Source organism: Poeciliopsis prolifica, unplaced genomic scaffold, assembly GCF_027474105.1.
Source record: "Poeciliopsis prolifica strain line A6 unplaced genomic scaffold, Auburn_PproV2 SCAFFOLD018, whole genome shotgun sequence".
Lineage (NCBI taxonomy): Eukaryota > Metazoa > Chordata > Actinopteri > Cyprinodontiformes > Poeciliidae > Poeciliopsis > Poeciliopsis prolifica.
The window spans coordinates 8,215,533-8,237,803 of record NW_026562393.1 but is presented as its reverse complement, the minus strand read 5'-3'; the positions used below and the strand labels follow the sequence as shown (position 1 = coordinate 8,237,803).

The 22,271-nt window shown below is 37.5% G+C and overlaps 4 protein-coding genes across 4 annotated transcripts; 2 read left to right on the top strand and 2 right to left on the bottom strand.

Moving 5' to 3' along the window:
* Nucleotides 1-5,034, bottom strand: LOC129368095 (voltage-dependent anion-selective channel protein 2-like). Its single transcript, XM_055042938.1, has 9 exons — nucleotides 4,901-5,034; nucleotides 3,461-3,532; nucleotides 3,337-3,386; nucleotides 2,680-2,832; nucleotides 2,496-2,589; nucleotides 2,223-2,451; nucleotides 1,946-2,096; nucleotides 768-825; nucleotides 1-690 (listed from the first exon to the last, which is right to left on the bottom strand). Exons 2-9 carry the CDS (start codon nucleotides 3,525-3,527, stop codon nucleotides 599-601), a joined length of 894 nt encoding a protein of 297 aa, XP_054898913.1. The 5' UTR covers nucleotides 3,528-3,532; nucleotides 4,901-5,034; the 3' UTR covers nucleotides 1-598.
* A 1,140-nt stretch (nucleotides 5,035-6,174) lies between these two features.
* samd8 (sterile alpha motif domain containing 8) lies at nucleotides 6,175-12,258 on the bottom strand. Its single transcript, XM_055043150.1, has 6 exons — nucleotides 12,062-12,258; nucleotides 9,955-10,530; nucleotides 8,996-9,091; nucleotides 8,423-8,540; nucleotides 8,188-8,338; nucleotides 6,175-7,419 (listed from the first exon to the last, which is right to left on the bottom strand). The coding sequence occupies exons 2-6, from the start codon at nucleotides 10,509-10,511 to the stop codon at nucleotides 7,115-7,117; spliced, it is 1,227 nt and encodes a 408-aa protein (XP_054899125.1). The 5' UTR covers nucleotides 10,512-10,530; nucleotides 12,062-12,258; the 3' UTR covers nucleotides 6,175-7,114.
* A 972-nt stretch (nucleotides 12,259-13,230) lies between these two features.
* Nucleotides 13,231-16,149, top strand: LOC129368247 (dual specificity protein phosphatase 13-like). Its single transcript, XM_055043151.1, has 3 exons — nucleotides 13,231-13,489; nucleotides 13,567-13,784; nucleotides 13,872-16,149. The coding sequence occupies exons 1-3, from the start codon at nucleotides 13,359-13,361 to the stop codon at nucleotides 14,075-14,077; spliced, it is 555 nt and encodes a 184-aa protein (XP_054899126.1). The 5' UTR covers nucleotides 13,231-13,358; the 3' UTR covers nucleotides 14,078-16,149.
* A 1,031-nt stretch (nucleotides 16,150-17,180) lies between these two features.
* LOC129368145 (dual specificity protein phosphatase 13-like) lies at nucleotides 17,181-22,052 on the top strand. Its single transcript, XM_055043003.1, has 3 exons — nucleotides 17,181-17,505; nucleotides 19,421-19,638; nucleotides 20,126-22,052. The coding sequence occupies exons 1-3, from the start codon at nucleotides 17,378-17,380 to the stop codon at nucleotides 20,335-20,337; spliced, it is 558 nt and encodes a 185-aa protein (XP_054898978.1). The 5' UTR covers nucleotides 17,181-17,377; the 3' UTR covers nucleotides 20,338-22,052.
* Nucleotides 22,053-22,271: the final 219 nt, after the last annotated feature.

The window sequence follows — 22,271 nt, the reverse complement described above, 5'->3', positions numbered from 1 at the left end:
TCTGATTTCAAGGTTTTATTTTGCAGGTAGACACACGCCAACATACAGACTGCTCTTTTAGCGTCGTCTCTAAAACGGAAGAGAACTTGATTTTGATTCAATGAGGAAAACTTTTGCATTGCCACGCAACTAAAGGCAAACTAAAAAAATGTGACGCCACAATGAAAGGTTCTACTGGAAATAAGTGAGGAGCAGCAAAATTCCACCAGGCAGTACAACTCTACCAAAATATGCAGAGATAATAGGACCAAGAGCTTAAATAAAAGTTATATATTCTACTGTGCAAAATATCAGTTGTACATTCTACATAATCACATTGCAGCAGAATATTAAGGTTCTGAAACCACTTTTGGATTGTCAAACTAAACAAGCTGGGGCATTTCTCTGTTGTGTGGGATAAATTGGCATAAGGGGAAAGTAGCTGATAAATAAATACATGTGGCTGAATCACAATTACAGGAGGTTGGTGGAAATGCTCGTTTCCATCTGATAGGTGCCTGTGTCTTGGGACTCTACTTTGTTTGGCCTCGTCGTTAAAATATCCGTCGCTGAGCGCACAGAATCTGCTGATATTCTTCTGAAACTGTGAAGCGGTTCTTTACGCCTCCAGCTCCAGGCCTAGACCAACCTTGTGACCACCAGCATTGATGTTCTTCCCATCCACTAATGCCGAGAGGTTTAGCTTCATACCTGCACAAAGGTTTGAAAGTTGAATGCTATTCAGTTTTTAAGATTTCTCAACTCTCTTGCTTTGAGATGGTTCTTACCAGGCCGCAGGGTCTGGGTGTATCCAACTCCTACCAAGCTGGAATTATTCACCTTAGCCTGAAGGAAAAGCACAAATTTTCTTGATTTCAAAAAGGTGAAATCCAGATCAAAGACTGGTGCATCTCACTACATTAGATTATTGAGAAATTTATTTAGGCTAATTGGTGCTATGGATGGCTTCCAGCTACAAAAACACTCATTTGGTCTGACAAAATTTAGAATATTACACAAGAATTGAGTATTATTTTTGATTGAGAAATGTTATGTTCTACTCTTATCATGGAGAAACTGCTGACTTGGCAGTCATAAACAACCTCCACAAGGAAGGTAACCATAGCAGGTTGTTCAGAGTACTGCATCCTCAAATTTAAAAGGGACAATCACAGCTTTAAGAAGCTTGTTCAGCAAACCCTCGTTGAAGAAATTCACAAGTTGGTGCCTCAGATGCGACAGGACAGTTTGCATATGTGGCACATGTTTACAGATTACATTAAGTGATAATGTAGGAAGCCTCAATTTCTCAGGACTGCAGTTATTCCTGTTACTTGCTGCCATGTTTTTCTTCCTCTAAGCTTTCCATTAACATGCTTGGATACAACATTCTGAAAAGGCAAGTTTTTTGGGGTTTTTTTTTTTTTGCAATATCCACAAGATTTGTTTTATAAAATCATAATATAATTTTTTCTCAATAAGCTTCAGATAAGCTACAAATTTAATCGTGTTAAGGAATCAAAGATATATTATCACTGCTAAATGAGTGTAGGCAATTTCAAACTCACAAGCTACTTGAACTGCTTTAAATATTAGCCAACTCTTCAAATACATGTAGTGATACTCTCAGAGCGGGTAACACATTTAGCTGCATTTGTTTATTGTGGTAGCAATTTTTTTAAAGAAGGGGATCAGGATGTTCTGGAAGAACCAATTAGAAACTACAACTAATGTGTTTTTGCCAAAGCAGAAAATTTAACCATTTGGAACTTTTTTAATAATCCCATGTTGTTGGGATAGAAATATTTTTTTTCCCCCAGAAGTTGGACTGACGTCTCATTATCTGGGATCTATGTCCAAACTGAATCATCATAATTAACATATACACATTTTACTTTTTTAACTGAAATAAATGAACTTTTCAACAATATTTGAATTTAAGATCTACAGGCAAAGCTGCACTTACTGATACAGAGGCACTAGAGTCTAACTGGTATTTAGCAGCAATTCCGAAGCGAGTGCCATTGCTGCCAGCGGACCAGGCGATGTTCACGGCCGTCTCCAGGTCCTTGTTTACCTTCTGATAGATCGATCCACCAAACTCCGAACCATCATTTCTGTGGGGGGGGGGAAGAAAGGATGAGCACAACACTTGAAAGTTAAAAACTTTTAAATATCTACACCTAAAACAAAATCAAGATGTTAACATAATATTTGTGAATGTTATTCATTTTGAGACCTACATATTGGTGTGAAGCTGGAAGTCCCCTGTCTTGTATCCAATAGCGAAGTTGCTCTGAGCCATCTTAGATTTAGCAGAGTCAAAGGTCATCTGGTAGCCACCAAGCCAACCCTCGTATCCAACCACCGCCGCTGCATGGATAGTTGGACCGGCAAAGTCTAAGTCCACATCGACTCCAGCGTTGACGTATTCCCGTTTATATGTTATCTTGATTTTACCGCTCTTCTTCCTGTGGCAATACGACAGAAGATGAACACTGAGAATACACACAGGAAAAAACTCCACTTAATAAGATGCAATTGAAATCCAACTTGCCCAGTGTTGGGTGAAAACGTGTTTTCAAATTGAAGTTTCAGTCCCTTGGTGATCTGTTAAAAGGAAGAATCTGCTATAAGTCATTTCAAACCTTTTCAAAGTGGTGACAGAATCACAAGAGGAGCAAATTTTTCTCCGTTTACCTTATCCTCAACACAGATTTCTGTCCCCAGAGTGTTTTCCGTGGTCCACTTCTCTGTAAAGGTCAGCCCATACTCAGCCAACTTATACTTGGTTTCCAGAGTGCCAGTGACCTTGCTGGTGTCTATGTTTGAGGTGCCAGATGTTTTAAATTCCTGAAAGGAACATAAAAGAAATGTATAAAAAGCTGAAGACAATATAGATTGGAAAGTTTCTTTATCTTTCAATGCTGGTAGATATGAGGCCAGCCCTGATGGCAGTTATTTCAGAAACTACTAAATATTTTTTTTAAAAGGAGCATAATCAAAAGAACAAATGTTTCTGGCACCTTGATGAATCAATCTACGGAGAAGAGGAGCTGATTGGTACCTGCAAGTCTACCGAATAAAGTGGACACTCAGCATAATTTCACAAAAACTTAAAAAAAAAAAAAAATTATGCATCGAGGAAAATAGTTCTAAACCTACAGTGCAACAGTACGTAGAACCCCTAACAAATCCTATAAAATACATTTTGCTTTTCTTTTTAAGGACATCAAAGTTTTCAGAACTTTCTAATTCATAATCCACAACTTCCTGTTTCTCTTTGTTGTAAATGACAAACAAATCTTGCCATAGCCACAAGACTGGACAAGAACCTATGTTGGGAGTTCATCTTACCACTCCATTTGAAGACGTGGTCTTCACATCAAGCTTAATCGTTCCAAAACCTGTAGAGACAGAGACAGTGAGCAGCTGCATCCAGCGCACACCTCCTGAAAAGACTCATCTTGTTTCTAGTTACCATATCCTTTGTTGAAGATATCCTTTGCTAATTTCCCAAGGTCGGTATATGCTGGAGGAACTGCCATTATGTCTATTGAAAAAAGGTTTCAGAAGAGACAGGTTAGGAAAATAGTAAATAATCTGTGAAACTGCATATATGGGTTACCAAATATAGAAACGTATCATTCAAGACTTGTCCCTTTTAAACAATATCTAAAACAAACCTTTTATGGACAGCATTTTTGTCATGATACAAGCACAAACTTTAATTTTATTGAGACTTTAAGGATAGGCCATCACTATGTAGTGGATAAAAGTGAAATGAAATAATGAATTGTAATCAAACTACAGCCAGAATTACTTTCCATAGCCCTGGCTGTGGTTAGGATCGTCATCCTACTGGAAGGTGAACTTCTACGCTAGCGTCAACTCTTTTGCACCTCTGTAAAGTTTTCTCTCAGGTCCTTGTATTAAGCGCCATCTTTATGATCGCATTTTCTGATCCTGTTGAAGATTGGTAGCTTCACAGAATAATATTGCCGCCAGCATGTATCACTGTACACATGGTGTCTCCAGGATGAAAAAGGCCATATTTGTCAAGAGTGTGGCCAATAGCTGTCCTGTCAATATATTTTCCCACCTAAGCCATGGATTTCTGCAGCTCCTCCATAGATGCTTCTCTGACTAACATAGTCCCCACTCTGCTTGTCAGGTTAAGTGGATGGCCATGTCCTTAGACAACTGCAGGTATCCAGTAATTCACAATTCTGCAATACCTAATGTTAGCCTATCACATAAAATCCCAATAAAACACAGGGATGTTTGTGTGTGTCTAAAAAGAACGTAAAGGCACAAAACGCCAACAATATTAACAGACTAGATATCACTCATCATTTCTAATTAAATTTAAATGCATACAGGATGAATGATTATACAAGCTTCTTTTCTACATAAATCATCTGAATAGTTTGAATAAAAGTGGGCTGACGGTACAGCTCGGGGCACCTATTGACTAAGTTAAATAGTCAAGGTTAAACCGAAAGGCTCCAGCTTCCTTCCCACAGCCTGTTGCCATAAATACGAAGTCACACCTTGTCCTCATGTTGCTAATGTGCTACTTTCTGAACAGTAGATGTCAAATTTCAGCTAACATTTTACGACAGGAAGAGCAACTGATTATCATGTTGCACTGAAGTGATGTATATGGACAAATAATTTCAATTTAATTCAATAGGAATGGTTTTATTCGGAGTATTTTTGTTCATTTTCGACGTGAATCAAGCTAGCTTTCGCTCATGATGATCCGCAGCCTGAGTCTGTCGTTCCCACTGTTATGAAGGAGTTTCGGAAAGTGAGCCAGGGGGGCGTTTTACGGCTTTCGAATTAGGTAACCGGTCCTTAACAAGCTTTTATGTAAGCAAAACACGAAACAATGAACGCACAGGAGCGAACTACTTACCAAGAATAACGGCTACTCGGTCTACCGGTGAGATTAGCAAAGGTTGGAGGCAGCCGGTGTAAGGACGATATGGAGGAGATACTGCATAGACACCCTGTTGACCTCGGCACCGAAGGACCCCAGAATAAAGCTGTTTAATTAGCGCCTGATGAAAATCAGACGGCGATGGACACGTTGTTGCTCTTTATCTAGGTAATTTAGAAATCTATTTCACGAATTACTCAACATAAAATGTAAACGATTTGATCTTTGTATGACGAATTTTTATTTGGAGGACACAGGCAGTAGAAAGATATCTACGTCACCATGGTAACTAATATATACTAATACGTAGCCATAAAGCTAATGTGATGAATCACAATTTTAGCTTGATTTTAGAAAATACAAATGTCCATATATATATATATTATTTTATTTTGTTTTGCGTTAGGTCTTTCCGAAAATGTTTGTGTTCAATTTTACAACAGTTGGAATTAAATTCAAAGTGCCATATAAGATAAATATGGCATTTTAAATAAGCGTTTAACCGATTTATCATGGGGAATAATAGTTGATGACGGATGAATCACTCCTAAAAAGGTTATCTTTTTCTCTCGCCAATAATTAACCGTGTTAACCTACAATAAAACTATAATATCCAGCTGGATCAACTTATTTATTCTGAAGACTTCAGCAAATCACCCCTAGAATTAATTTATCTATTAAAAAAAAGAGTCATCTTGTGTGAAATTTTGAGTATAAATATTGTTGTTCTGTGAAGGTTTCAGAGGTTTGTTTGCAATTATCATCAAAGCCAAGGAAAACACTAGGAAGGTCAGGGATACAAATCTGGAGACATTCAAGTTTTGAATATCTAAAAATTCCATTACCTAAAAATGGAAAGTGTATGACAACTGCAAACCTGCAGCCATCCAGGTGAGGACCGCTTTAATCCAAGCAGGTCAGAGGGCCGTGGTAACGCTGGAGGAGCTGTAGCAGCTCACAGCCCAGGTGAGAATCTATTGATTGAAGAACTCCACAAATTTTATATTTAGAGTGGTGATAGAGCAATTGTATCAAAGAACCCTGATTTAAAATTGACAAAAATGTAATAAAGACTGGCAAAATATGAGAAAAGAGGTGGAAATATGGCAGACAACTTGCACTACACATCACCTTCAATTAGTCAGAATTGAAAATCGCTGTTAACATCCTCTTAACTTTAAGGCATGAAGTCATGCTAAAATGTATTTTCTTGCACAATAGAGAAAGACAAAAAAGTTTTTTTTATCCAGTTCTTTAATGAAAGAAATGACTGACCAAAATAAGCGATGAGGCGCTGAACACATCAACCTTTCTGAATGAAAGAATATTTTGGATTGTTCTATACATCATGTTTCAGATAATCTGCAATGACAACATTCTCTCCATGAAAGAGCACAAATCAAAGTCTACACTTAACACTCTGTATTTCAAACATACAATTCAACATAACTGTAAACATTTCTTTCAATGTACATGATTCTGCAACTGTGGAGGGGAAGTATAAAAATATCTATTGATGTTTAGAAAATAAATATACACACATACCGTAACATCTCTCTCAGGGGTTAGTTTTGTAGTGATTAAAGACAAAGGTATAATATCAGAAAGCGCACAAAAACTGGTCTTAGACTTGTAATTTTATAGTGCATGGAGATTTCTTCCATCTAAAATTACACCGATATGCAACATGAAATCTGAAAACATTTTGATGGAGTGAAATCTCTTAATTGGCAAGGAAATACTTAAGACATATTGTAGAGACAGCAGAAAAGTTTTCTTCCCAAGGATTTGGCTGATGACATTTTTTAATAAATTAGACCTTGTTAAATAGTGAAATAAAATATGATCTCAGGAAACAGATATTGATAATTTCCATGCCTAAAGATCACAAATGTCAACTAACAGCATGACTTGTGTCAGAAGCTACAAAATATGTAATTCTTACTACATGAAAAGATTTCCCTCTTGCTGTAACTTCACTGTGTTCTTTTAAACAACACGACTGAGCTTACAGTAGACCTTGCCTAATTCACCTAAAAAATTGTTGCCATCACGAAGCAAATTAGAGGTGGTCTCCAAAACTAACAGAAGGTTTGGCTCTGAGCATCACATCGGGCGTCTTTGTCAAGGATGTCACAGTTGGCAACTTCACAAAACGTGACTAAAAAAACCCAGGGGTGTCGCAGTTTGTTATCCAATCAGCCGCTTCATTATGGCAGGTCTGGAGAAGGGCCAGCAGTACTCGTTGGGGACGGGCCCGTTGACGTTGCACTCAAAGAAGGAGAACATGGGGAACCAGATGCGGGCTCGCCGACTCTGCTGGTACGCCCGGGTGTTGGCCAGAGTGTGGTAGTACAGGAAGAGTCTGGTAGTGATATAGAAGGCAATGAACACATCAATGGAGTAGTGTTCATGGGCAGCCAGGATGAAGAAGATCCCAAAGAGGTTGAGGACCCAAGACAAGGTGTGAATGAAGTTCCAGCTTCGTGGAGTGTCTGAGCGAATGAAAAGAAGAACGTATTTGTTAATATTACCCATAAATGCTTCACGTCGGAGGTGAAATTGTCAAAAAAAAAACAAAAGAATTCCATTTTAATCTACTCCCAGTAGATATTTTGTAGAGACACAATTAACTATATCTGGAAAAACTTTTCAGATTTTTCTTTACAAAATAGATAAAGTTCAATCAAACATTTTCAGATTCTCTATTGGACTTTTGTCTGGACTTTGACTGGGCCATTGTAACATGAATTTGCTTTGATGTAAACCATTAAATTTAAGCTCTCGCTGTATTTTTAGAGTTGTAGTCCTCTTGTAAGGTTAACTTATTCATCAATCCATTAAATTTTATGTATACATTTAACTAATTTTATTTTAAATATTATACTGCAAATGTTCTTGTAATATAGTGATTATAATTTTAGAACCTCTAATCCCTGCAATTCTAAATGGCTGAGGTTCTGTGATGTTGTGGGACTCTCTCTTCCTAAGTCCCTGTGACCTTTAGAGTGCATGACATCACCAACTCAATAACATTAAGAGACTTTTAATTAAAACTGGTCAAGGATGAAACTTTTTTTACCCAAAACAGGTCATAATCAGGTCCATTCAGCAGGATAACAATCCAAAACAACAAGATCAATTTATTTTCAGATGAGATTTTGTCACTAAAATAAAAATAAATCCATTTTGCTACTTTTCACACATTTTCTTTTACTAGGGGTGCCAACAATTGTACGTGAAATATATTTTGTTTTACTCACACTCAGTGACAAAGAAGTTGAGCATTGTGAGGACGACAGTATGGCCACTGAACATGTAGTCCCCACATGTATGCACACCAGTCAGGCTCATTCCAAAACCACTCCAGATGGCCACGGCCCGCTGCAGTTTGGCCCACATGTCGCCATAAATCTACAATGACGGAGGAAGTGAGACCATTAAATATTGTTGTATGTAAGACAGCACGAAAATGGATGGAAAATTGAACTAGTTTACCTTTCCTGTGCACTGCAGATGTTGCCCAGGCACAGACAGGGAGGTGACAAACATGGTTACACACCGCAGCATAAAAACTGTCCCCATCAGGCTACACATGCGTCGCAAAAGGATGGACCTGCAAGTCGACGCAAACAGGGAACTGAGCTCTCATCCAATGTCAAGCAATGTCCTTAAGTCTTTATTGTACTTTTCATCCAAACAAAGTGATTTAGTTATAAGGAAAACAGTAGACAATAAGATAACTGCAAAACAATCTATGAGTTAAACCAGGGTAAATGTGGGAGAAAAAAGTACAGAAATGTGTAACTTTCAACAGATAAATTTGAAGTATTGAACTATGTGTTGATGTTGAGATAGAAGACCGTAGAAGCAGAAACAAAAGACATACGGACTAAAATCCTGATAAAAGTGTTAAATCTCTCAAAAAAATTTTTTTGTTTGAATCACAATTAAAAAGACAACTAAATAAATAACTAGAAAAACTATTCAAAATCCATATTGAGCCAAACTAAAGAAGCTATAATCTCCACCTTCTGGAAACCTAAACTGTTCACTGATTGATTATATTACCTGTGTTTATGCAGCAACAGAACCAGCAGCCAGATGTTACAGAGAATCACCCCGCATGCCTCGGCCATAGCAAAGGCCCATGGTATTCTTGGCACGCTGTTGAAAAGTGTAAAATCATTTATTTTTTTAAACAAAACACAAAAAATATCTGACACGTCTTCAACAAAAAAATAGAACAGATGAGCCCGTGTTGTCGACATTCAGAATAACTTTAAAAAAGCTGAAAGCAGTATTTTATTACCAGCTGCCTACCAAAAAGACAGAACGTGCTTCTATTTTCCTTTAGCCACAAGCCCTGGCAAAGTGTTGACACCCCTTAACTTTTCCATCACTACCACAAATTTGAATAAACTCTGTGAGCTGGACCAGCACAGATTAAAGCATACTGGAAATGTTTGCAAAACAAATCTAAAAGTATTTTATGCTGATTTAGTTTCATTTTTTGTTCAATCTATCACTGGGTACTTGTGTGAGACTTATTCAGCTGTTGGAACATATTCGTTGATTTTAAGGCTTTGAGCAGAAAACAAAAACATTTAAACACAAAATGAAGAAATTATGGTGTTTCAAAACTGAACACGACAGAAAACATTTACTTTCAAGTATTCTTCTCTAAGCTGCTCATTAAGAAGAAAATCATGGGACTAAATTGGGGAAATAACTGACGTCAGCATGTTTTATTTCCCCAAACGCATCCTGAAGCAGCTCCCTGAAATCAGCTGATCAGGCGGAGCATTTTCATAAAAGTTCAAAGCCGCTTTTTAACAGTAGATCACACCTCAAACTAGGTCAGTTTAAAAACTCTCCATGATCTCTTGGAAGCCGAGTTTCCTCTTCAGGAGTTTGTGAGGACAACAATAGACAGAAGACTGCAGTAGTAACATCAAATTCACCCACTCAGCCACACTTCACAACTGATTATTTCTTTATGTCATAAATCAGGATTGGTGAGCACTAACCTGTCGAGGAAAATGTCAGGCAGTGGTGGGTAGGTGCGCATGTCAGGCACCCTTTCGTGTACTATGACCATGACGAAGGACGTGAACCCGAACACAAACACCACGTAGACGGAGCTGAGCACCGTCTTCCAGTATTCAGGATCCAGCCGCCTCATCTGCTGCTTGTATTTCCCGTTGGTGTACTGCTGGTACTCCTCCCCCACCGGAGCCGTGTTGGTGCTGTCACAGTCTCTGCCAGGGTCTCCATTGCACAACCATTCCAAGTTGCTCCCAGAGCTCGACGGAGAGAGGCCGTCGAAGGGGACGCCCAACTCTTCCAGCAAGTCCATGTTCTGTTTCTGCAGCTTGCGGATGGACATCATCAGCCTCTTGATGTCGCCCAGCACCTTGAGCTCCAGAGGCGGTGAGCGCAGGTCGTACTCGCTGAGGGCAAGCAGGCTGGTGCCATCCAGCCGGTGTTTGTTGCACAGCAGGTCCACGTACTCGCAGAAGCCTTCTTCCTTTAGCCACCTGGCTACGTGTTTAGGCGCCCAGTGACGGACGCTAAGCTGGGTCATTTTCTTCTCACGCCGAAGGCTGAAACAATCAGACTTCAATGTGAACGCAAAGTATTTACTGTCTCTGCAACACCGAACAAGGCTAAGAAGCAAACTGATCAGGTTATTTATAATAAATAAATATCTTTAAGAACAGACCTGGAGATTATGAGTTTCTTTTTTTCTTAAAAGAAACAATATGCCATTTGAGTGAGATAGAAGTTTTTAAAATCCAACAGAAAAATGCAATGATTACATTCTTACTCACATTTTCGAATCAAAGTAGGACAGAAGCGATTAATCGCATTAATCATGATGAGTCAACTATGAAACTATTGAAAGGAAACGCTGAGTTCTTTTAAATAAAGACAAAAAATATTTGTTTAAAGTTACCTTTGATTAATAATAACACTGACAAATTCTAATCTGGATCACAACTTTTCATGACTTGTCTTTATTTTGCCACTGATACAATATTGTTTGTTTATTGCGTTATGTCTTCATCATGCAAAGCACGCTGAACTGCCTTGCTGTTGGAATGTGCTGTGCATATAAACTTGACCACATATTTCTCAGAGGAAATGGTAGAGGAAAAAAATAGTTAAATCATTTGGTAATCAAAACTTATGCCCACATAGATTAAATGACATGTTCTCTTTGTTAAATATATCAATAAAGTCAAATTACGCAATGCTTGGAATTTCCTATACTTCCACTTTTGAAGGGAAATTAGTCTCCAAGACTGTAAGGCAACCAGAGTAGAGAATAACCAAAATTAATAAAATTTGTGACAAAAGGTAAACAAGACTCTTTTAAAAAAATAAGTAAGAGTACCGCCAATACTTGGCTGGGAATGGTACAATCGGCTGGGCCCCTGAAAACAGATCTGTCATTTAAAACTGCATTTTTGTCCTATCGACAATCTAAACATACTCAGAATAAAATTAGTTCTCTTTTTTTAACCATTCATTTTAATGACATGTAATCCAGGGACAATTGCTGAAGTTCAAATTACCTTTAGACAACAACAAATTTTATGTCAACACTACTAAACAGGTGATGAAAGTTAATCATTGATTGCATATTCTTAAACTGCAGAATAATCATCAAAAGATTGCTTACATAGCTTCATTTTTAAATTAAGCCATTCATTAATAAGTTATACCAAAGTTCTGTATTTTTAGAGTACTGAGTCTCATCACTACCTATTTTGTCTATGTAGTTGTATGTACTGTATGAGGGAAATATCATATTCCTTTTCTTGGAAACAACACCCCCAACACATCAAATATGAGAAGATACTGAGACATCTTTTATTTGTTGAGTGACTACTTTCCGAAATCCTCCATTCACAGCAGCTCAAATCACTGGTAAGCAAACATGCTGAAGAGGAAGTCTAAGTCACCACTTCTGCAGCTCAGTTTTCATCCTGCAACTTGTATGGGTTGTACGCAAACACAATTTCTGTCTGACAAAAACGTGAAAACAAATCTAAGCATCGCCTGCGATCTACGTCTTAAAGGACATAGGTCCTAGCTTAATGGCGCTAACGGACGGTAGCTTTCACTCACCAGTTTGAGACGCACCTGAAGAAGACACGGAGCTTCTTTACTCAGCTAACTAACTAACCGGCATCTCTCGAAAACTAACCGACACCCTGTTAGCGGAGCATGGAGCAACACGAGCTGGGAGGAAATCATTTTGGCCAAGATTCGCGCTGACTAGCTTACTGTTGACAAGCCAGTGCGCTAATGTGGGGAATAGACGCGCACTTAAAAAAAAAAAGAAAGAGCTTTTGCTCAAGCTGATCAACACTGACATCTGGTGGTCAAAGTTGATACTGCTGATTAACACTGACACCAACTTTGACCACACGGTGGTCAAAGTTGATACTGCAGCGTTTTTCGGCATCAGCGTTTCTATGCCATACTGTAAAATTACAAGAAATGTTGTAATTTAATGATTGTTTTCTTAACTGTTGGAATAGTGTTCTGAGGTTTAAAAACTTTATCAAATCCAATAAGACTTATTGTCATTGTGGAAAGGGTTTTCTTTTCATGCAGGTAGCTAGAAATTAACTACTACTATTATTATAGAGCCTAATTTTAGAATATGTACTTCTTTGTTGGCCAGAAAAGCCTTCCAGTCAATTTGGATTTAAAACTATCTTCACTGTTGTATGACATTGGGCTAGGTGGATCCAGGGTTGTTTTTGAACATCTTAACCAGTTTTCTGTCCTGAGAGGTAGAGTAAAATTGCAACATTTGGTTTTATTTATTTATTTATTTGTTTGTTTGTTTGTTTCAAACAGGTTTTGAAATAAAAAAATAAAACAAACAATCAGTAGGATAGAGAAAATACGTGCATTCATAACTGAAAACAAAATAAGTAGTTCACCATTTCATCCTTTGTTTAATATTTAAATGTCATTTGTTTCCATATTTAGGATAAATATCTAGATTTGATGTATTATTTACTGAGTTCTTTGTTTGTTTCAAGTTTAGGTATTTTTTCTTTAACTAATAAATTCTTGTGCATGTATATAAAAAAATTATAAAATTAACAACAGTATTATAATTTATGTATTCTGTCGCTCATTTCTTTCTTTGTTTGTTTTTGTACTGCAAAAAAGTAAGTCAATCACAGTGGTCTAAACCTGACATTAAGAAAATAGGTCAGTGTTTTAATTTTAGAACAGAGCCACCTGTCTATGTCAGTACTAACATGGCTGTAGTAAAGCCTCAACAGTTTAGAAATACATTTTTCATCCTCAGGGAATCTAGAGAATAAATCATCTGAAGTGGTAGTTTTTGGAGTAGTATTTTAGTAGACATATATTTAATATTTTGAACACAGAATTTCTCAAAATGCAGGATAAAAGCAGTGCAGTTTCCTGTGTCACTGTCTCTCTAAAAGAACTGCAGAAGGTTTTGTATGGAGGTAAGAGATTTGGGAACCATGTGGATGAAGTTTGGCCAAGGCTCTACATTGGGGACATGTAAGTGTTAACTTCCACAATATTCGTTTCTCATCCGGTCCCGTGCCGAATATTATGGATGTTTGCTTTCTCCTCAGGTCAGTTGCTAACGACCGCTACAGACTGTGGAAGCTGGGAATTACTCATGTTGTGAATGCAGCTCATGGGAGGACATACAGTCAGGGAAGTCGTGACTTTTATGGAGCCACAGTGGAATATTATGGAGTCCCTGCTGATGACTCACCGAGTTTTGACCTTTCTCGCTATTTCTTGCCAACTGCTGAGTATATTCACGACTCACTCAACACGAATGGGGGTAAATACCTGTCAAGTTGCCTTAGTTTCATTATTTAAGAGAATAACAATAATGTCCTCCACTTTAATTTATTTTCTTCTACTGTAGCTCGGGTGTTAGTGCACTGTGCAGTTGGAGTGAGCAGGTCTGCCTCGCTGGTGTTGGCTTACCTCATAATCTACCATTCTTACACCCTGCTGGATGCCATCAATAAGGTCAAAGAGTGCAGGTGGATTTTCCCAAACAGTGGTTTTCTGAAGCAGCTGTGTGCTTTGGATCTGAAACTACAAAATACTCCTGCTAATGGGACTTAAGACATCGGTTTTCTTCAGGATGAGTGATGCTGTGCGTTTCTGCCTGCAGAGGTTGACACAAAGCTGGCCAGGGCCAGAAACAAACTAAGCTGCTGCAGGGCGCCTCCAGGCCAGCAGGGGTCCCCCAAGAACTCCTCAATTCTCATGCAGATGTTTGATATTTGTTTTTCGAGAGTGAACGTTCCTTGTCATTTGTCCTAATGATTTCAAAATAGGAAAGCTGGTAATCTATATTATTATTTTCATTTTAGAAATGTAATTCCTTTAAGATTAACATGTGTTTAAAAACTTGCAACTTGTCATCACACAACGGACAAACTTCAAGATTAGTTCAGTTGTAAATGAATCTAACAAGTAATTACAGGTTGTAATTTCTGCGACACACGACTAATTAAACCCGTTCCCTCTTGCTTGACTCCACTGAGTCTGCTTGAAACACAGAACAACAGAACAAATGTGTTGGTCAGTGAAATACTCTGCAGGATATGTCTGGCTTTCTGTCTGTTGTCATTTACACGGGCTTTCTGAAATGCAGACTACTGATGAGGTGAAAAGCTGTGCTGTCTGTTGTTTTCAAGTCAGTCACATCAGGGAGGAAGTGACTCAGGATCATCAATGCTCTTCACCTGAGTAGTGCAGAAAATGAAGCAACAAGAGGGAAATCAGAATTTGATCAACTCAAAAAAATGCAACCTCTTTACGAGGAGATGAGAGAGGCCTGCACCCGAAACTACCACCCTCTCCAGGAGACCGGCATTGATGAGAATGGTTGCCTCAAAAGCAAGGGTTATATTCAAGCAAAGATAGAGGGCAAGAATGTCTTCAGGGGCTTCAATTTTTTTCTTTCATACCTCCAGCTATGGATACACCTGGGACTTCTTTGTTTATGAGGAGAAAACAGTACTAGAAAATGACTCAGTCATGACTCTTTGACAAGGTTTATAAAAACATCATTGCTTGGCACAGGCTACAAATAGTTTGAGGACAATTTTTACACCAGTCCCATCCTTTTCCAAGATTTCCTATAGCAGAGGATCATGGTGTGCTACCTTAAGTAAAAAGGCAATGCCCTTACTCCTAGACCTCCTCAAGGCAGCATTTGTTGGCTTCACTTCAGCTCACTCCTTTGTCCAGTACATAGATACCTGCAATGTCTTCCTTTGCTCCATCATCTACACAACAGTGACACAGGAAAGTGAAGGACAGCAGTGGCCTCTGAACAAAGAACATTCCAATTCCTCTTTTCATCAAAGATTATCTAAGTTCTTTGACATACTCAGGTTCAAGGGAGGAGCAGAGGCAAATCAAGATCTCCACAAAATCCATAAGCGGCACAGAATATTTTTCTAGCACGTTTTGACGTTGCGGTAGTGAACGTCTTCCTTCTCTTCGAAAAGCTCTGCTCAGCTGACCATTCATGTGACGCTCTACCACGGGAATATCACAGACTTTTAATGAGGTCAGTAACATGAGCTCTAAACTATTGTGTTGTAGGAACATCTCAACCAGGGTCAGATCCATCAAGATATTCATTGATTCAAAAATATTTTATCACACTTTATACACACTTAACTCGCTTTATTTTCCTCAAAAGATTAAGATTTTAGTATTTGTGCTTCACTGAAGGGGGTAGATTTTATGTTGAATGGGAAGTTTTTGCTGAATTGTTGCTTTATTACCTAAAGGTAGTGAATTTGTGTGATGGTGACCATCATTAAGCAACTTCTCTAGTTCCAGCCACAGTCTTTGAATGTAGCTCATTATGATTTAAGAAATCTGACTATTCAGCAATTACCAAGAAAAACATTTGAGTTGTCACGTTTTTGCTGGTTTTCACCAAATAAGTTAGGCTTTCATAATGCTGTCAGCAGATGGTGGTATAGGCTTTAATAAGCTTAGCTGTGACAGAAAACCAAAGTTCATCAAGAAAGAAAACTAGAAATTTTGTTACTTTAGTTTAAAGATTGTGCATCTAATGGGATAATAATGGCTATACAGAGACTATTTGTTGCAAATTGAGCCAAAAAATAAACAACCCAACAAAAGGTTGTATCTATTGTGCTTTATGAATAATAAATCACAAGAATTTACCTGTGTAATTTCTCATTATTTCCTACCACTCTAAAGAAAAAAAAAGCTATTTCAAAGTGTTCCTTAAAAATTTGACCACTTTTTAAAAAATGTTTTGAATGACAGAATAAACTTCAGTCATCATTCACAAACAACGTTCGTGGATTGTTTTGGTTTATTATTTCAAACCCCTTAAATGTCAGATTTAGTTAATAAAATATAAATTTCTTTACCATTCAAGTTCAACGTTATGAAAAAACGTGTAATTGAACTCAGGACAGTTACATTTTAGTAAAGTTGGCCTAAAAAACAAAACACAAAACGGATGGTAATGTCGAATAGTTATCTCATTCTGGTTTTTACTCTTTGGTAGTCTACCTAGAACTGTTACCATCTGTCAGAACAACAACAACAAAACTGAAGCAGAAATTTTCTCCTTAAGGTCTGTAAATCTCATTGCTAATAATTTATTTATGAGAAATCCTGTTTTTTGCAGCTCAGGTTCTAAGAAACACAATTTACAAAACACATTTGGACATCGATTAATTGCATATATTCTACATTAGTGGTGGGAACTGTCACATAAATATGAAACAAAAGCCTGCCTTTAAATAATCCATCGATTACCTTCAGGTCAAAAATTACCCACAAAGATTTTTTGACCAGCACTCGCACTGAACACGTTCCATCAACATTTATGATCCAACAAGAGAAAAATTTGTGATGAAATAAAGTTTTCTTTTACTCTCTCTGACAGCTAGAATGAGTTCAACCTGCAACCTGATAAGGGTGAAACATGACAAGCATGTGTTTCACTCTTTTAAACCCAATTTGCTGCGATGTTTGCACGGCAGCATTTAACACATGACGCAAAGTGATTCTGTTCAATAAATGCTGAGTTACATCCAATATAAGCAGTGCTCTTTAACAGTTTGACCATAATTATGCCCAATTATCACTGCTTTATAGAATGATTCATCACTGAGCGAGGCTGATTAAATTAAAGTCCCATGGCGGTGTGTGAAAAGCAGAGTCCCTGCTGCAGAGTGTGTTGCTCTGCCCTCTGCATGGGTAAGACTACACGCTAGGTTAAGCACCAAATTGGGTAACTGTCCAGCGACAGCACCTGCTGGAAATGATCATCCCAATCTGGACAGAGACTGGGACTGCTTTGATAACAACAAACACTTTGGCCGGCAATCGATCCAAGACAGGACTTTTGGACTTATAATGACGACTGTGAAAGACAAGGCAAAAGAATATCCAACTGTGAAGGACCTGCAGAAGGTTCTGGATGCTTGTAAGCTGCACCTCAACCAAATTGATGAAGTATGGCCAAATATATACATAGGAAACGTGTAAGTAGTATTTAATTACATTTTTATAGGATGGAACTGCATGTACAGAGGTTCATTTAGAAAATTTGATTATCATAAACATTCGTTTCAGTAAGTATTTATTTTCACTTATGTTGATGATTCTACTTTAAAGCTAACAAAAATGGACAATTATGTCTCAAATATTAGAATAATGCATAATTCCAATAAAATAAAGTCATTCAAAAATGTTATGCCCAACATGATGATGAGGAAGATTGCTGACTTGATAATTGTCCAGCAGACGTTCGCTGACAAAACCCACAATGAGGGCAAACCACAGTCCAATGTGTTCGGGCATATCAATGGAAAGTTGACTGGAAGGTAGAAAAGGGCCACTGCAACCTTAGGATGATAAAGTGAAGGATATTCAAAGTTTTGGGGGAAATATCAATGTTGTATCAAGGTGTGGAGTTGCAATTGTTGCCTTCCTTACTTGAAGAAAAAGGCTGGAGTATAAAGTCCTCGTTTCAGATGAAAGTACATTTTTCATTTCATTTGAAATTCAAGATCCCTCATTCTGGGGGTGTGGTGGGGAAATAGTGAGATCCAGTGTGAAGTTTCCACTGTCAGTCCCTTTGTGTTAAAAGTCAATCCTTTTATATGTCACCACATACTAGCTCTCCTAAATAAATGACTCAAACCAATCAACTGACCTTCTTTAGGTAAAAAAAAAAATGCATCAATTGGCATTATGAACAAAATTTTACTGCTTTGGAATATATTAAAATTAAATAGACTCTTATAAGATTAAACTGAGATGAATTTGTTGTGGATTGAGTATCTTTGTTCATTTCTTTCATATAGAAATAAATAAAGTGACTGAATTGATTAGTTGAGCCACGTTGTGCTAGTGTTGAGATCAAGTCTGTCAGTGCAGCCATCTAACAGGAAATCTTTGAGCACTTTATGCTTCACTCTGCTGACAAGCTTAATAGAGATGCTGATTTCATTTTCCAGCAGGACTTGGCAACTGCCCACACTCCTAAAAGTGCCAACATTTGATTTAGTGGCCATATAGTATCTCTGATCTCGACTGGTCAGCAAACTGGTCTGATCTGTATTCCACAGAAAAGCAGTGGAGTATTGTGAGGAGAAAAATGAGAGACTCTAAAACAAATGGAATAAAGTTGCCTATGGAGAATCTATGGCGTTTAGTTCAAGCGATTAAGTGCTGAGTATATATATTATATAGTATAGGTAGTTTTCAGTAAGCCATCATTTCTGCAATACGTATTTTTTTAATTAGTGCGATATTACATATTATTTATCTACCAAACAAAATTTTGGATTTTCATCAACTCTCGTACATAATCAGTCAACTGTACAAAGGACCAACTGTACATTTGATAAGACTCTTCAAATATCTAAGCACATGTGCAATACTTTCTGTGGCATTTTTCCTTCCACTCAATTTTCCATTAAAATCTTTAAAAACCACACTGTTTGTACAGCCAGTTTCTTTTTATTGCTCACCCTCCTTGTGAAGGGTGTCAGTGATTTCCCACTGGACACTTGTCAACTCCTCCTCACGACTTTGCATTTCATAGTCACAATGTCGCATTTCACTATCAAAAAATATTTTTTATGGGCCCTATGAGATATTCCTTTTTTATCAGAAGATGAACTTAAGGGTTTCATTAGCTGTTAACAGCATTATCAAAATTAACAGAAACAACCACTTGAAATATATCAATCCGTGTAATGTAGAGTACAATACGAAATTAATCACTGTGACAAAATACATTTTTTTAATGATGTTCTAATTTACTTACATCCAGCCATCACATTTTTTGAAGCTCTACCCCATATTGTCATTCTGATAGAAAACCATTGTGCTGTGATGCATAGCTTTCACCAACGTCTTGAACTTCTCTCTGTCTCTGTGTCTTGCTAGGGCAGTAGCCCAAAACAAGGCTGTCCTGCTGAATTTAGGCATAACTCATGTGTTAAATGCTGCTCACTCCAAGCAAGGCAGCCCAGGGAACCAAAGCTTTTATGGCAACGACTTTGTGTATTTTGGCATTCCAGCAGATGACTCAACGCACTTTGATCTGGACGTCTACTTCCAGCCCGCTGCGGATTTCATTCACAAAGCTCTGAAGTCACCTGGTGGTAAGAACTTTCAACAAACTTGATCCAGAACGAACAGAAGGAAAAGACGCTTCCCAGAATGAAACGAAAATCATTCGTTTCATTCTGTAAATTCTTAATAGAGTTAACCATCCAAAAAAAAAAAAAAAACCCTCTCACATCTTGCTGCTCTTTCAATGTCACCTGGCACCACAATGTAGCAGAGCTTGTACTGCTATGCAAATGTATGTTCACCCTGTAACAATAAGACTCTTACCTTGCTGAATTTAAGTATGCAATAGCTTCTTTCAAAGAAAAAAGGAGAGGATGAGTTGGGATTAAAGAGAGTTGGCCTGTCTAAAAGAACTTCAAATGAACAAAGATGATGAATTGTCGACTATTTTTAGCTCACAAGCAGAAAAAAGGAAAGGCCACAGTGTGAGACGGGCAGTCATGTATGATATTAATAAGTCTGAGGCCTCACTAATCCTTCCCTCACACCTCTCTCTGTCTTTGTCTTGTTCTTCAGGGAAGGTTTTGGTGCACTGCATCATGGGAATGAGCCGCTCGTCGACTTTGGTGCTGGCCTACCTCATGATCTACCATCACCTCCCGCTCAAACAGGCCCTGCAGAAAGTGGTCCAGAAAAGGGCCATTTATCCCAACAGGAATTTCCTGGCTTTGCTGCTGGATCTAGATCTTCAGATGACAAGAAAAAAGAAAACCTGCCACATACTGTAGACTTTCGTAGCCTTACTGCGTTTTAGTCATGCGTCAAGTATTCCAGCAGTCTGTTGATCCAGCAGTCTGGACTGCGAGTTTTCTTCAGAAAAAATGTTTTTGGCTCGGCAGGTCACAGATTTTTGGAGACATTCAGGTGACAGTATGTTAGCATTTAAGCTGCAAAGAGAATCTGTGTACACATTTGCGCTTCCAAAAATCGTATTCATCAGACTATTGTTTCCCAGACCCACGATTAATCTTTTGTCATGTTAATCAATGACTTAAGAATTCAGATTCTACCAAAAATCTAAATATCACTAAATTTCACTCTCTGTAACAGACCTGCAGAGCAATAGTACAATATCAGTACAGCTGTACTTCTAAGTGGATGGGACGTTTTGTGCCTTTGTGTACTTCACCCATTATTCAGCAATTTACTTCTCAAGTGGTGAAGTATTTTCATGAATTATTGAGATAAATGGTCCAAAAAATATTGGTCCAAATGTTTGGAGGGTGAGAACACAGTTTTGTTCAACCAAAACTACAAAAGTGCAAAACAACAAACACCCATCTTTGGATGTTTAAGGGTTTTCTACCTCTCTTTTCTGATTTCTTTTTATGTTCTGTCTTGTAATGTTGAGGTTTTTACAACTGTGTGTGCTATTTTGTCAAATATGAAGTTATTGATGAACTTTTGAGCAGATTTGTTTTGTTCAGTTTCAGCAACAAGTTTTGAGTTATATACTGCAAAAAAATACCCACAGCGCAATGTTGTTCTCCCCAGACAAATCACCATGAAAATATGGAAAAAAGTTATGTTACGGTTTCTCTTGTTCCCCTGGAAACTATATTAGGTCATGAGGTTTAATCATGACCTAATATGATTAAAGTTGGATTATTGCAGTAAAAGAAAAAAACAAAACACTAAACCTTCAGTGATATCATTGACTATAACTAGTTTTGATTATTGATATTTCTAGGCAAGTATTTGTCATAAAATATGGACATAATTGTCACAAAATACAAAAATCAAACATATTGTAAATGATATTGATATTTTCTACTTTAATTGCAATCACGGCATTCATGCTTTGATGTCCATTTTCCTTAATTTATGAACATTTGATGAAGAAACCGTTTGTGTTTTGATTTTGGATGAAATCTAAAAAGTCCAAATGTCTTGTTGGTTAGTGATACAGAAGATGATAGCTATTATTTACAAGCAGTTACTCATATTTCAATCATTCTCATAAGAGAAAAAGGACCAAATGAATCATAACCATGCTGAACAAGAATTGTTTACTTTAGCTTCTTCATCTCTGGAAAAGAGAGAATAATTCAACAACATCTGTCCAACACATCACAGCGTGAATTTCCTTTGTTGTATTTATCATAGCGGCTGAGTTGATCACTGCTGTGCATCAAAAGGCATCAGTTCCTTTGACGGTCTCTGAACTCATCTGTAAGAATCTGAGTTACAAAAAAGGTATGAACAAAATCTCTATAGTCACGGTTTCTAAATGTTATGTACTTTATTCCTAGAAAGCACTAGCACAATTCAACACAAAACTTGTTAAAATTAAATATCAATGCCATTCAGAACTTGGATAAACAGATATCAAATAACAGTGAATAATGACATTTTTCATTTCATTTTGTCAAGACATCTCTTTCTATACATATAAAAAATTGCGAGAAAAAAAAAGAATAAATTCTTAAAAAAAATAAATACATCAATTGGTTCAATGTGGTATTTTCATATTTTGCGTAAGGCAAGAAGTGTATCAGTGTTCTGGAGGTAAATAAAGTAATCAATAAATGACACAAAGCTTTAAAAAAAAATGAAAAGTCCTGATCAAACGGCATGTGGTTGATTAAAATACATGGAAGGATGGAAGATTGACAGAAAAGTTCAGGCACGGGAGCACGGATCTAATTTTCCTCACTATTAA